This window comes from Penicillium arizonense (genome assembly GCF_001773325.1).
Source record: "Penicillium arizonense strain CBS 141311 chromosome Unknown PENARI_contig003, whole genome shotgun sequence".
Classification (NCBI taxonomy): domain Eukaryota; kingdom Fungi; phylum Ascomycota; class Eurotiomycetes; order Eurotiales; family Aspergillaceae; genus Penicillium; species Penicillium arizonense.
In genome coordinates this window covers 1,184,130-1,197,224 of record NW_019173280.1, presented here as the reverse complement: position 1 = coordinate 1,197,224, position 13,095 = coordinate 1,184,130, and the positions used below count along the sequence as shown (strand labels likewise).

Here is a 13,095-nt window from a genome sequence, read left to right as displayed (position 1 = left end):
GATATATAACCACGGGTGAATCTTCTGCGATCTATGTAGCCTACGTAAGTCTAAGTCCTATATAAGTCCTTTCTATGCCGAATAAGGTACATACGACCATAGGGTGTGGAGAACAGGGCTTCCCGTCCGCTCAGCCGTACTTAAGCCACACGCCGGTAAGTTAGTAGTTAGGTGGGTGACCACTAGCGAATCCTTACTGTTGTATGTTTTTGTTTTTTTGCTCTTCGTGGCCAATTATCCAGGCACCTTGAAAATTAAAATGGCGAAAATAACTGTCTTAGGGTGAGTGTGGGTGATATAGGAGGGAATTCTGGAGACCGAGGTAACAGAGGTGAGAACGGGGTAAGAAGGGGTGATAAAATAATAGATGTCCCTCGTAAATCTACCTAAGCTAGGGTGATAAGTACCTAACTGATACTTTGATTCCGGCTTGAGATATTCCGTGAGGAGATTGTTAAGATCCATGCATGAATAGACGATTTATACCAGGTATATCAGGCATGATTCAGTCAGCGTAGATCCTTCCATGAAGAGTATAGATCAGGGGAAGTTTCTCTCATTTATATAGGGTCTCTCTCTCAATAAGAGAGAAGTCAGACTTAAACAATCTCAGCGTCTTGACGTATATGCTTCCCTAGTATCATCGTACCCCTTATTCCAACAATTTTTGTTGCTTTTTTGTTTAACAAAACGAATAAGCACCCAATCTCAGTATAGCATAACTCGGATCTCATCTTCTTCCCCTGGCTTTGCTGTCACCTGGATTTTTGGTCTTTTTAACCACAATTTCTGACACTCCGTCACGTCAATACACGATGTCTTCGAAACTGCGAATACCCCCGTCGCTAACCACATCTCTGCCGCAGATTTGCTCTCGGCCTCCGCGACCAGTGTGCTCTGAACTGCAGGTATCAAGGTCCTTTGCATGATTAAATTAGTATTTGCATCTGCTCGCAGCAGTAATGCCTGACTTTCGGTCGCAAGCCTGCCACCTCCTGAACGCGGCGCAAACATCAAATCCCTTTGTAGATTGACAACACCACTGGCGCTACCATCCGAGAGGATCAAGCACCTCTGTTCGTCTTTCCCCCATGCTTCCACCGCAGCAGCATCCTGATCCAACAGCCTCTCCAAATCTCTCTCTGGACACAACAGGCCCGTTCTTGTCGCACCAGAAGCCGCAAAGCCTGCGTCAACTAACCTGATGGGCCCAGGTACGATGGCTGCCGGTGACCACCTCACCTTGTGTATACGGAAGTGCCATCCTGACCACAGTTCCAATGCGGGAATTAGGGTAGTTTGGACCTCGAATTCTATTGCCTTCTTGGGTCTCCAGGTACTAACAAGAGCCGGCACGGTTCTCGCTACCGTTCCCATCCCAGCAGCCGCTTCGGAAGTGAGGATCGAGATCTGCCGATCCCGTACATTGAACGGATTTGCACGCACAATCCATGCGTCGCCGTCATCGAGACTGACAGTCAGCGTGCTGTCCGGAGCCATCTGCTCCAGCAGTGTGCCACTGGGGACGCTGAATCCAAAGAAGGACGAGTACGCCATCTTGCCGTACTTTGCCTCTCTGGCGCGGTGGGCCTTCGTGGTTCCTTGGCCCGATGAGAGCAGAAAGTGGTGGCTGCGTCCGCTGCATAGAATATGTCGGGGCGGCCAGAGGAGTTTGACTTCATCGAGTAGTGGCTGGGCAGGCGAAAGGCGGGCAGCAAGTGGGTGCGGTAATTCTTTTGCTGTCCAGAAAGAGTGGCTGTCAGGTAGACAAAGGACGGTGAATGATTTCAAACACCAGTATACGGACTGCGGTGAATTGTAGTTCTCGCTAAGGAACATGTTTGGATAGGTATAGCCGATATTGATGGTACCATCAGTGTTGAAGATGCCAGGCTGCTTACTCCACCAGCGTAGATGGCGGAGAAGGAGACCCTTGACCACGCCGATGTTGTTGAGTGGTGCGTCAAGCTGTACCCCGGCGATGGCGACTGCGGACCAGAATGCCGCGAACGCGAACCGGTACGTCAAGCTCCGCCCAAACGGGATGGCACTTCCTAGAAGTCACAAAGTCAGTACTTGTTCCGGAAATATACGTCTCGGATTCAGGTGTAGAGAATCCAGTGGCAAATGTGTAGATAGTGGAGAGATGAGAATGTTTTATAGGCCGACATACCATCCACATCAAAATATCTCCAGAACCCCGACGCAAACTGTCGTGCCTCCAGCTTATACCTCTCAACTCTACTCTGGTCTTCGGAAGCCAAGCCCCTATCCTCCATACACCTCACATATAGCATCCGTGCAAACTGGATTGCGAAGCTTCCCGAGTAATAATCAGCCTGTTTCCTCTCATTACCCCAGAGCCCATCGCTACTCCATCCCTCACCAAGATCGAACGAGTCCAGCATGTTCAAGTCCTGGGCCACAACATCCTCGTCCTGGGACCCCAGCGCCAGATTGACCAACACGCGAAACCAGCGCCAGTTGTTCTCGGGCATTTTCCGTCCATTTATTCGGCGCAGCCACCTTTCTAGATTTTCCCGGGCCATCGCGTCCATCCCAGACAAAAATGCGGCAGGGGCCATCAGCAGCGCATACGCGATGCTCTCCATTTCCACCATGCGCTGGTCGAAGTCGCCCAGATCACCCCAGTACTCCGAAGATGCTGGGTTTGTGCCAGCTCGTAAGCCGCAGACCCATGAGTCCACGTCAAGGCCAAGGCTATCTGCATTACTTGCGGGAGCAAGGAGGCTCGCGATGGCCCAGAGCGGCCGTGCAAAGCCCTCGAGTTGGGCGGAGACCTCATCAAACCCCGCCGCGGTGCCTGTGGAGAGTTTGATAAAGGCCTTTTGGGGGGACTTGTGCTGCTCCAGCGGCTTTAGCAGGGCAGCGCTGGCCCGTACGAGGTCAGAGCGGGTCCGAAATGGGTTGTCCGTGAAGCCTGGGAGTGCGGCCATGGTTGGAGTTTTGCCTAGTCTTCCAAGTGCGTGGCTAGATTGAGAGTTGGATATTCGTAGGGAAATTAGAGGTTTCAAGGCGGGTTGGGGCCTCCGGGCACTTATAGTCCATTTGGTGCCAAGTCTGCTCTCGGTCTTCGGGACAATGTATGCATTTCGGGTGATTGTATTCTTCATGTTCTACTCTGAATTTACGCGGCTCAAAAACAACTAGAGCGACGAATTAACAGTACTCCAGGATTTGATGACGATTGAGGATAAAAGTTTACTAGAACACTCATCAACCGTTCAAGCCACATTTCTCAGCCTTGCCACATTAACTTCATTTACTTCCTCTGTTCACACTCTCTCAGCCTTAATCTCATCCTTGTTTGTGGTTTCCACATGGTTGCTTGACGCGCTCAGTTCGGCCTCCTTCTCTGTCTCAACCATGCCTCCTTCGACAACCTCCTGGCTTTGGCGTCGCTTCAGCTCTCGCGTCCACAGGTACTGTCCCAACATAAACAGGCACCAGTAAGCGACAGTCAAAACTGTGTTGACGGTAAAGCCCTTGCGCCACTTGGGCGCCTCGAGAACGGGGAAGGCCGTGATTGGGTAGAAGGAGAAGAAGATCCAGCCGCAGGTCATCTGTTAATTATGAAAACAAACTGAGGTTAGTGCTAACTCTGCTAACTCGGAGAAATCTTAGGGCCAAAGGAAAGGGAATAGCAAAGAAAAGAAACAAAAGAAAAATGGAACTTAAAAAAAAGGAAACTCTAAACTCACCATCGCTCCCGTCGTGAAGGCTCTAGCTTCGGCATCGTCCTTCATGATCATGTTAACCCAAGGAAACAGGATTGGAGTAATGCAAGAGGTCATTCCCAAAAGATAGTAGGCCGTGAAATGAAGCCCAACTGGAATGTCCCACACAAGAAGAACGACATTGCAAAAGAGGAGAACTGCAGTTGCGAACGTAAAGGTGGTCCAGATCGGGTAGACCATGCAAAGAGAGGTCGAAAGGATGCCGGTCACAATAGCGACTCCCTGAACACCAGTTGGGATTGTGTTGATCTCCGGGATGGTGTAAGTGCCGTGTTGTTCCGCCTCGTATTTCAGCCACAGCGCCATTTGCCCGCCAACATAGCTGGTACACTGAAAGCTAGAGATTACCTCAAGAGTCAGTTCGGCCCCGTAAAACACTACGCCTAGGGGCTTACCAGATGTAAGTCGTGATAGCGATGTAGAAATGCCAGTGCGTAAACACGCGCTTGAGCATGCGCTTTCCTATCTTCGTGCTCTCCTTGACGCCATCATCGCCCATTCGGGCGCGTGCAAGTTGCTGGTCCCGCTCGGTGAGCCACCAGACTCGGGGGCTTTGCGGGATGCCGGGGAAAAGGAAGAACCCAGCAATTGCAATTGGAACGCTAATGATACCGTCCTGTGTGGCAAAACGTAAGTTCCTCATCACTATTTTGTCGTCAGAAAAGGGAGCCATCGAATACCCACTATGATGAACAACCAGCGCCAGCCGTCCATACCCAAGACACCATTCAGATTGGTGTACGCGGCAGCTTGCAGATATCCTCCGAACATTGAGCCGACGTTGCTACTCACGTACCACACTCCCGCTCTTTTGAAAACCTCGTCGGCGCGGTACCATGAGGTCAGAATGTAGATGCTGCCCGAGGACGCTGGGGTCTCGAGCACACCTAGCAGGAACCGGATACCAAAGATATCGTGCTCGTTGCGCATGCGTGCCTGGCAAAAGGTCACAATTCCCCAGAGAAGCTCCATGGTCGGCGGATAGTAGCGGGACAGGCTCGGTCGAGAGATCAGCATCATGGATGGGATCTCAAAGAGGAGATATCCTATATTATAGAACGTCCCGAACAGGGAATACTGGTTCCCGTTCAGGTGGAGCTCCTCCTTCATGCCCGAAACATAGGCGTTATTGGTGTTGCCTTGATCAAGCCATTTGATGAAAACTAGATATCGTCAGCGTTAGTATGCGGTTACCTTCTCTAATACTTCTTCTGTCTGAAGATGGATGATCGTTCATTCGCTGAATCCATGCATTCTCTTTCATGGCCCGCTTTGTTCGGGGTGGTTAAAAGGGGAATGAATACTCACACATCAGACAGCACAGCGGCATAATGAAGCAGTCCAGCTTGCGCAGAAGCCTGCGCTCCTCATCCGAATAGTGGCTCGGGTACCAATCGAAGATATATTTCCATGCCTTCCACAGCGAGGGAGCTGGTGGCCGATTGGTGGAGGAGCTCACGACAGGGGCTTTTTCTGTGTCGGAGGGCTCGTCGGCGGTAGGCGGCGGGGCCACCCTGTTTCCATTGGCCATATTATGCTAGAGTCGTATTCTTTCTGAGGCTATGTTCAGATCCAAAGGAAAGAATAACTGTGGTCAGTGAACACTGGGTCACTGCTAGACCTCGACCTGGATGCTACTGCATCTATATAGACGCCAGCATTCGGGGGTAAAGGAAAGCGATACGAGATTGAAGTTTGAAGACAATTTATGGCCGACAAAAACGTCCAAACGCTGGGTCAGTTGTGCAGAAAGACACGGGTGGGGTTCTTGTTGCTTAGTGCCTCGGGGGAAAAGCCGCGGACTTCGGGCGATCCAGCTATATGCCGGAGGATTTTACCTTTACAGAAGGACGACAGTCATGCTGCATTAGTGGCCTTTGTCGGATGATTGGCGTCGGGAATGACATGGTACAAGCACAGCGTGGAGCATTGGGCTTTACCTAAGCCTATTGAACGTCGGTTAATGTACAGCGGCGGGACCGACAATCGCATTTATAGATTCCATAAAAGACCTGGAGCTAGCACTGACATCGACGCGCTACCGGCAATTCTATTTAGATTCCGTTGGCAGGAGTTACCCCCAAAGTTCCTTTCTCAGAAAACAGACTGCGCAAGGATGCCTGTTACAGCAACAATCACAAACCCCCATGGGTTGATGTCCCGTCAAGAGGCTTCCAAGGCGTTATTCTCAATATCCACCCCTTCACCTCACGCAGCCTTATCCAATAAGGTCACTTCTGTCGGTGAAACTACCGAAGCCCCTCATCTAGATGTGGATTCCTCAAATTTAAGGGAGCATCTTGCAGAGCTCTTTGTCGAGAACATTATGGCGAAGGTCTGGCGGGTCGCATTTGAGTCTCTCCCTAGCGCTGGAGCGACACCCGAGGAACGTGCAATGAAGTTCCCTCGCGTATTTCCCGAATACGTGCCCCAGAATCCTCAGCATGGCGAGAAGCCAAGCCTCTACCATCTCCGTGAGGCAGACTTCTGGACCTGTGGCTTCTTCCCCGGGACCTTGTACGAGCTGCTTGAAAGAACAACCCGCTATCCCAAGTCCGCTGAATGCTTCCTTGGTTCATCGCCACAGGAGAGACGAGACCAGCTCCGCGCCATGTGTGAAAAATGGTCGGAGCCGTTGCACGACATGGCCAGCAGGACGGACACACACGACATAGGCTTCATTGTCATGCCTGCTCTGCGCAAGGATTGGGAGCTCTTTGGCAACTCCCGCAGCCTGGCATCTATTGTCCGGGCGGCCAACAGCCTGGCAACGAGGTACGTTGCCTCTGCAAAGGCTATCCGCAGCTGGGATCTTTTGATCAGGAAGGACACGCGGATCACGGATATGAGTACCAATCTTATCGTAATCATCGATTCCTTGTGCAATCTCGATCTACTCTTCTATGCCGCCGCTCATAGTTCCTCCAGACAACTCGCAGAGATGGCCGTCGCCCATGCCCGCACTGTGATACGCACCCACCTGCGTCCGGAGCCCCCTCTTCCACAACCCACGCTCGGAAGGTATAATGGCCAGCTATACTCAACCAACCACGTCACCTGTATCGACCCAAAGACTGGCGCCATCAAGCGTCGTATGACAGCGCAGGGGTACGGGGACGGGTCCACCTGGGCTCGCGGTCAGGCGTGGGCAATACTAGGGTATGCACAGACATACTCATGGACCGGGGACAGGGAGTTCCTGAATGTGGCGTGCGGGACGGCGGAGTATTTTCTCCATAGGTTGGAGACGCACCCTGTTGCGCGGGGTCCTGGAGGTGGGAAGTCGCAGTACACTTCCCCACCATGGGACTTTGATGCCCCGATTGAGAGTGAGGGCGAGGAGGTGGTGCGGGATTCCAGCGCGGCAGCCATCGCGGCGAATGGGTTGCTCGTGCTGTCGCAGGCGCTGATTGCGGAGAGAGAGAAGATGCTTGCAGCGAGGTTTTTTGACGCAGCAGTGGATTTGATGAGAGGCACGCTGGACTATTCACTGGCGGGGGAGACTGCACGGTTTCGGTTTGTCTCTGGCGGGGAGTTGAAAGAGGGTCTGGCTGTGGAAGACCTTGTGCCGGGAAAGCGGTTCGATGCGATCCTTAAGCATGGGACGGCTAACAACAATGAGAATGCGAGGAGGCGGTATGCGAATCATGGCCTGGTGTATGGTGATTACTACTTGGTGAGATTTGGAAACGAGCTGATGCGGATGGGCTTAGTGTAGAACCGTGCAGTATTGCTAAGAAACAGGCACATAATTAGATATTAGACTTCCACATAACCCATAGTACCGGCCCAGGGTACACGGAGGTATATACTATTTAATGTAGTATAATTGTCCCTTCAATGACCCTTCACCAAGATTGGTCTAGATTGGCACTGAACATTCCGTTGTCGAAACTGATGATCCGGTCCAAATCCATAAATTGATGGCCCAGCAACACCTGTGAAATAGCACTCAGGTCGCAGGGCGCTTGATCTCTCCCTGGAGAGTACGTTTCTTTCCCATACATTGTCTGGTGGTGGTCGTTAGGATTCCTGGGGAGTTGTAATGGGGATGAAGGCCAGGGTAACGCCATGGCCGGTGCCGCATTGATGAGGTCCCCGTTTGGCTGGCTCTCCGCGGGCCTTCCACCACCTTGAAAGTTGTGCGCTGGCTGTGCCTGCAGGTGTTGATATGGTTGTTGAGTCAAGCCATTTGGAGTTGACTCAGGAACTGGATCTCCTACAATAGGGTCGGTCTTACTGCTGCAATGGTCGATATCTTGCGTGTAATCCAAGACACTTATTCTGTAGCCCAAGCCCTGCATGCACATATCGTTCATCTCTCTCAGTTTTAACGCGTATTTTGCCGCCAGATCCTTGGTCAAAGTCGTGGTCTCTGGCACCACCACGTTCCCGTTCCATCGACGCGACATTTCATCTAGGCTTCGGACTAGCGTCCAAAACCTGTCATCGACATCGGATTTGGAGTACAGAGCAGTGCTCTCTCCACCGTAGTAGGTCCCGTAGGCTAGCAGGAGTCGGGCTGCCACATACACGCAGAATGAAAACTGGGGATAGACGGGGAACGTTGCCGGAGACACTTTAAGGTATTGTTCAGTGATAGTGGCAATTTCAACAGCCGCCTGCTGACAGGTCTCTGCAGAGCAACCGCTGGGCAAGCGGCTGCGGAAAGTCCAGTCGTGGGGTGGAAACGCGATAGGTTGATGTAAGAGAATCATGGAAGCATTGTGAGTGATGTGTGCCAGTGTGAGATTTGGGTCCATCACTACTGTTTCGCGTTTGGCGTCGACCTCTAGTTCCGTCGCTTCTCCACTGCCACTAGGTGGGCCGTTCTGATTGGCCGTGTCGTGGGGCCTGACAGTGGTGTTGGTAGGGTTGGCGGCTTTCCACTTCTTTGGAAGGAGCATCTTCCAGTGAACAAGGCGCAGGTCGAGTTCCTTGAACCGTGTGAGCCAGCTGGTGACGTTCTCTGGACGGTGCATGTCGACCTTTTGTTGTAGGAAGTAAGTCATGACGCGGCTCAGCGACTCGGTTGCTTCGATGCGGTAGGCGAAAGCCCCAACAGCCTCCATCAGGGGATCTTCCGGCGATGAAACAGAGCCGCTGGCGTTGTTCGGACTCTGTTCAGGGGCGTCATTGACCACCGTACCTTGCGGAGACACGTAATGGGCCGGAGGAAAGGCGATGGGATTCCCCATCCGCGCTGCTGACTTGTCCCAGATGCCAAAAAAGGCTGTAACATTGGGTTTATCCCTTCTCCAATAGACTCCATCGCAAGGAAGACGACGGTGCACATCGTCCGAGGTGAGGCTAGTGTTCCAGCCCATTGCCACGGAGCAAAACCGGTCGAAGTTGAATACGTTCCAGAACACACGGCGTCGCTCCTCTGCCTCGACCCAGCTCTCCGGACGGGAGAGAGATATAAACGGTCTTGAAATCGACGTACGGCCTCGGAACTCCTCGTCTTCGACTGTCAGTTTCAAATATTCGACAGTCCGAGTCAGTGATCCAACTAGGGACCATGCCTTTACCCCCACCCCACTTCCAATCTGAAGGCTAAATTAGTTGACATGATTCAGAATGTGTAATATCTCGTGGTAAGTGTATATGACTAGAATAGGAAAATCTCACATCATTAAGCACACAAATTACGAGTGCCTGAAGATTTTCAACGCTCAAGCAATCCATCGAAGTCGAAACAACCAGACTCCTGGCCTGCTCTGTAGTCAGATTAGCCAGGGAGATGTCAGATACGGCCTCGTGCCGCTGTATATATCTCCCGGATACTAATATCATGGCTCGCACCAAGACGTCAAGCTTTGATCTGTTTTTTGTGTCGAGAAGTCGCCGACGCAAGTTGGTCTCGTGTACGAGAGGGATCCAAGGGTGTATATGCTTGAAGTATGTCTGCAAAACATCTTCAATCGTGTTCGGATTGAGAAAATCAAGTACCAAACGGCGATCCACATCCGACAGCGAAGAATGAGAAGGGCCGATGCGGTCGTCCAACCGTTGTCGTTTAGCTGGGCGATCAGCGGCCCCGGTTGCCGGCTTGTCGCTGAATCTCTGAAGCTCCCGTGCCAGTGCAGACAGAACAGAACTTGCCGTAGACTCGTCTGCACTCGGCTGTGTTTGTCGGTTGGACTCGTCTGGCGTATCGTCTCCCAGTCGGTCGATAACAAAATCTTCCAGGCGATCTAGCGGCGGACATGTGAGCCTCGTCTGCAACCCTAACAAGCATACCGAGTGGACGTAACTCTACATTCACCAGCAGCAGCACTCTTCATTATCATACCTAGCCGTCGGTGTAAATTTTCAATAGCCCCAGGTTTAATCCCCGGCTTGGACCGTTTGGGATCATACACGCAGTCGCTCCCTATACCGGAGTCGAATTAGCGACATTGTAAGAAGTGGTTCTGTCTTAGGAGACAGAGGAAACATGGATGTACTAGCTGACCAGTTTTGCGGCAGTGTTGACATGCGGGTGTTTCCCTGGAGCAGCGCAGTTTGCGGTTGCGACAGTTACTACAGGCAACCGAGAGCTCTGGCAGCTTGCTGTTTTCCTCGGCATGGTGGGTATGATTGGTCACAGATGCCGACATTCTGCTAAACGGGTATTCTCGTACCAGCTTTGGGTACGCGAGATCAATTCTGGGGTGCATAAAAGTGTGAGGAGTTCCTTTATTCTTTCTCCATCGTAGCTCCACCGAAGCCCGCATGAGATAGCCCGAGAGCCGACGAAACCCCCGCTTGCCCAGGAATGGGCTCATCCAATCAACCGCCCGCCACACCCTCTATTCGCTCTCAATCACGCCGAAAATAAGAAATGTAGACAGATTGACTGAAAGAGAAACCAAAATTGTAACCGCATTCTTTATTTGATAAAGATAAGAGGTTAAATCAGAGAAGATATAGGCTGCTATAGAAAGCTAGCTAATTTTAATACTACGTATTAACACATAAAACGAAAAGCAAGGAATGATTTAGTCTACCTAGATCAATATTATAAACTGGCGAAGATACGGTGAAGAGAATTGAAGTTATACATAGATATATATGTTGAAATAATAGGTACAATGATACTGGGGAAGCATATACGTCAAGATGCTGAGATTGTTCAAGTCTGATCTCTCTCTCATAGAGAGAGAGACTATATAAGTGAGAGAGAAACTTCCCCTGATCTATACTCTCCATGGAAGGATCTACGCTGACTGATTCATGCCTAATTTACCTGGTATAAACCGTCTATTCATGCATGGATCTCAACAAAATATATCTATCGAAGCTGACCGCTAACAAAAAGTCTTTTCTACGAGCTAGTTGCTAGTGAACCCCTATATAGCGAACTCCTAGGCCTGCAAGTGTTGTCCACGCGGGTGAAGAGCTGACACTGGTATCATAACACGTATTGTCACTGCATATGTCAGCGTTCTAAGGAAACCCGTTCACTTCATGTTCATTCCATTTACTACAGTCAGAAAAAGACGTTTTTGTAACTCCCGTATTTTCGTCCATCGTAACTTCAAAATGTGCAGGTACAAAGGATTTTTTCTCGAAGGAATTCGGCCCTGGGGAGGCTATCTCAGAAAATATCTGGGTCAGATGAGGGGATAATTGAGGACTTGCATGCGTATTATTTAGGGCTTTACCTATGCGAAGAGGTACTTCAGCCTAAAATTGCCTAACGTCATGTGAGAATTTCGTGGCCAAACTGATAATGCTTAATATACGTAGAAAGTTCAATTTCAAAACAATATTTACCATAAATCTAGTTATTGGCGTAAGTCAGGTCCGCCAGATATCCGTAGCTATGGATGACTCACTAAAGCTATTTACGTGTAGAGCAATCTCGAAACCTTAAAGTACATTGAACATTCACTACATAACCTAGATCGCTTTATGGATTGATGTATGGCTTCAGTAGACTCCAACCGTCATTTTTTCCAACCTTGATAGATCCCAAATCAAAATTATTCAATGCTCGGAGCGTAACTGACCGGTAGTTAAGGACAATGGCGCGTATGGATTTACCTTCCGTTGACAACGCTGCCACTTCCTTGTCCGTCAGCGGATTGACTTCGTTCAGGATTTGCACTCCACACTCTGTACAGAATGCTTTGCGTAGGTTATGCGTTCCAAAGGTGTAGTATGACAGACTTTCCCTGCCTTGGACTGAGACTTGGTCTGTAGTTGTATAGACCCACACGTATCCACCCTGAGATGGTGAGTTAGCCTCCTTTTCGACGAATAGCAATTTCAACTTAACTATAACGCTTTTTGCTTACCCGCTGGCAAATACTGCAATTGCATTCTAATATTTTGTCGGTGTAGGAGCTGTCTAGCGGTTTGACTTTAATGGCGATAGTAACAGCACCGCAATGGCAGCTCCCTTTGTATAGCTTCCCACCTTCTACGGCAGCAGAAGGCTCCGGCCCTGTAAAAACAGGGGGGATATAGGTATAACCAGTGTGAGCATTTTGGCCGTCAAATCTGAGCTAGCGTGAGAGGTTTTCGCGTGATAAAACTCAGTAAGACTTACTTGTCGACTTTAAGTTTCCAACAGTCCAAGCCTTGGATAACTCGAGCCTATAGACGATGCTGAGGATCTCATGCATATTATAATATGAAATTGGTCATACTTACATTAATAATAACATTATGTCCCGCGCGAGCCATCAGAGGCGTTGCACATATTCGGCAGAACTGCATCTTAGTCAGTCACTAAAGCCGGCTTGTAATGCGATAACTGGAGCGAATATTTTCATTCCTGGTAGATAGCAATTGAACCACATACCATATGGACCATCCTTCCGTGACCGAAGGTGTATTCTTTAAGTGATCCATCGCCTTTAATGATAGTCATAGGCTCTGAAGGATTGAACCAAAGGTAGCCTTTTTTGAAACAGATGCTGCAATTGCACTCTGTCACAGAATTCAGTTCCGCTGCCTTGACGTTAAATATGAATTCTCCACAGTGGCAGTTTCCCCTGTAGATCTTCACGGCTGCCTTTTCCGTAGCCATCGCGACGATAGGTTCACCAAGTTGTTAATTCTTGGATATTTGGTAAATGTAGGAAACCTCGTTTCCCTATGAACAGAGTCGAGGGTGATTCATAAGAAAATAACGGATTATAATACATCAAGGGAAAGAAAGATGGAGTCTTGCATATCTCCTTATAAGGCCTGGGTACGATCACGTAAGATGGCCAGGCTGCATAGTGACGTGGATACACGAGAGTTTGACTAGGTGTATAGCTACAACCTAATCAGGCATTGTGTAATATCACGACGTAATACCCCCATCTCTCATCAGATTCCGTGAGGCATTCGACATGAT

General features: G+C 50.0%; 4 protein-coding genes across 4 annotated transcripts; 1 reads left to right on the top strand and 3 right to left on the bottom strand.

Moving 5' to 3' along the window:
• Positions 1-708: 708 nt before the first annotated feature.
• On the bottom strand, positions 709-2,957 carry PENARI_c003G07877 (DUF2264 domain-containing protein; the record flags this gene model as incomplete). Its single annotated transcript, XM_022628552.1, has 2 exons — positions 709-2,054; positions 2,174-2,957. 2 exons carry the CDS (start codon positions 2,955-2,957, stop codon positions 709-711), a joined length of 2,130 nt encoding a protein of 709 aa, XP_022492018.1.
• Positions 2,958-3,296: 339 nt separating this feature from the next.
• On the bottom strand, positions 3,297-5,289 carry PENARI_c003G04213 (uncharacterized protein; the record flags this gene model as incomplete). Its single annotated transcript, XM_022628288.1, has 5 exons — positions 3,297-3,584; positions 3,723-4,095; positions 4,154-4,374; positions 4,443-4,921; positions 5,067-5,289. 5 exons carry the CDS (start codon positions 5,287-5,289, stop codon positions 3,297-3,299), a joined length of 1,584 nt encoding a protein of 527 aa, XP_022491438.1.
• Positions 5,290-5,874: 585 nt separating this feature from the next.
• Positions 5,875-7,476, top strand: PENARI_c003G06831 (uncharacterized protein; the record flags this gene model as incomplete). Its single annotated transcript, XM_022628475.1, has 1 exon — positions 5,875-7,476. The coding sequence occupies one exon, from the start codon at positions 5,875-5,877 to the stop codon at positions 7,474-7,476; it is 1,602 nt and encodes a 533-aa protein (XP_022492128.1).
• A 130-nt stretch (positions 7,477-7,606) lies between these two features.
• Positions 7,607-10,360, bottom strand: PENARI_c003G08537 (Zn(II)2Cys6 transcription factor; the record flags this gene model as incomplete). Its single annotated transcript, XM_022628595.1, has 4 exons — positions 7,607-9,307; positions 9,564-9,955; positions 10,027-10,134; positions 10,216-10,360. The coding sequence occupies 4 exons, from the start codon at positions 10,358-10,360 to the stop codon at positions 7,607-7,609; spliced, it is 2,346 nt and encodes a 781-aa protein (XP_022491459.1).
• Positions 10,361-13,095: the final 2,735 nt, after the last annotated feature.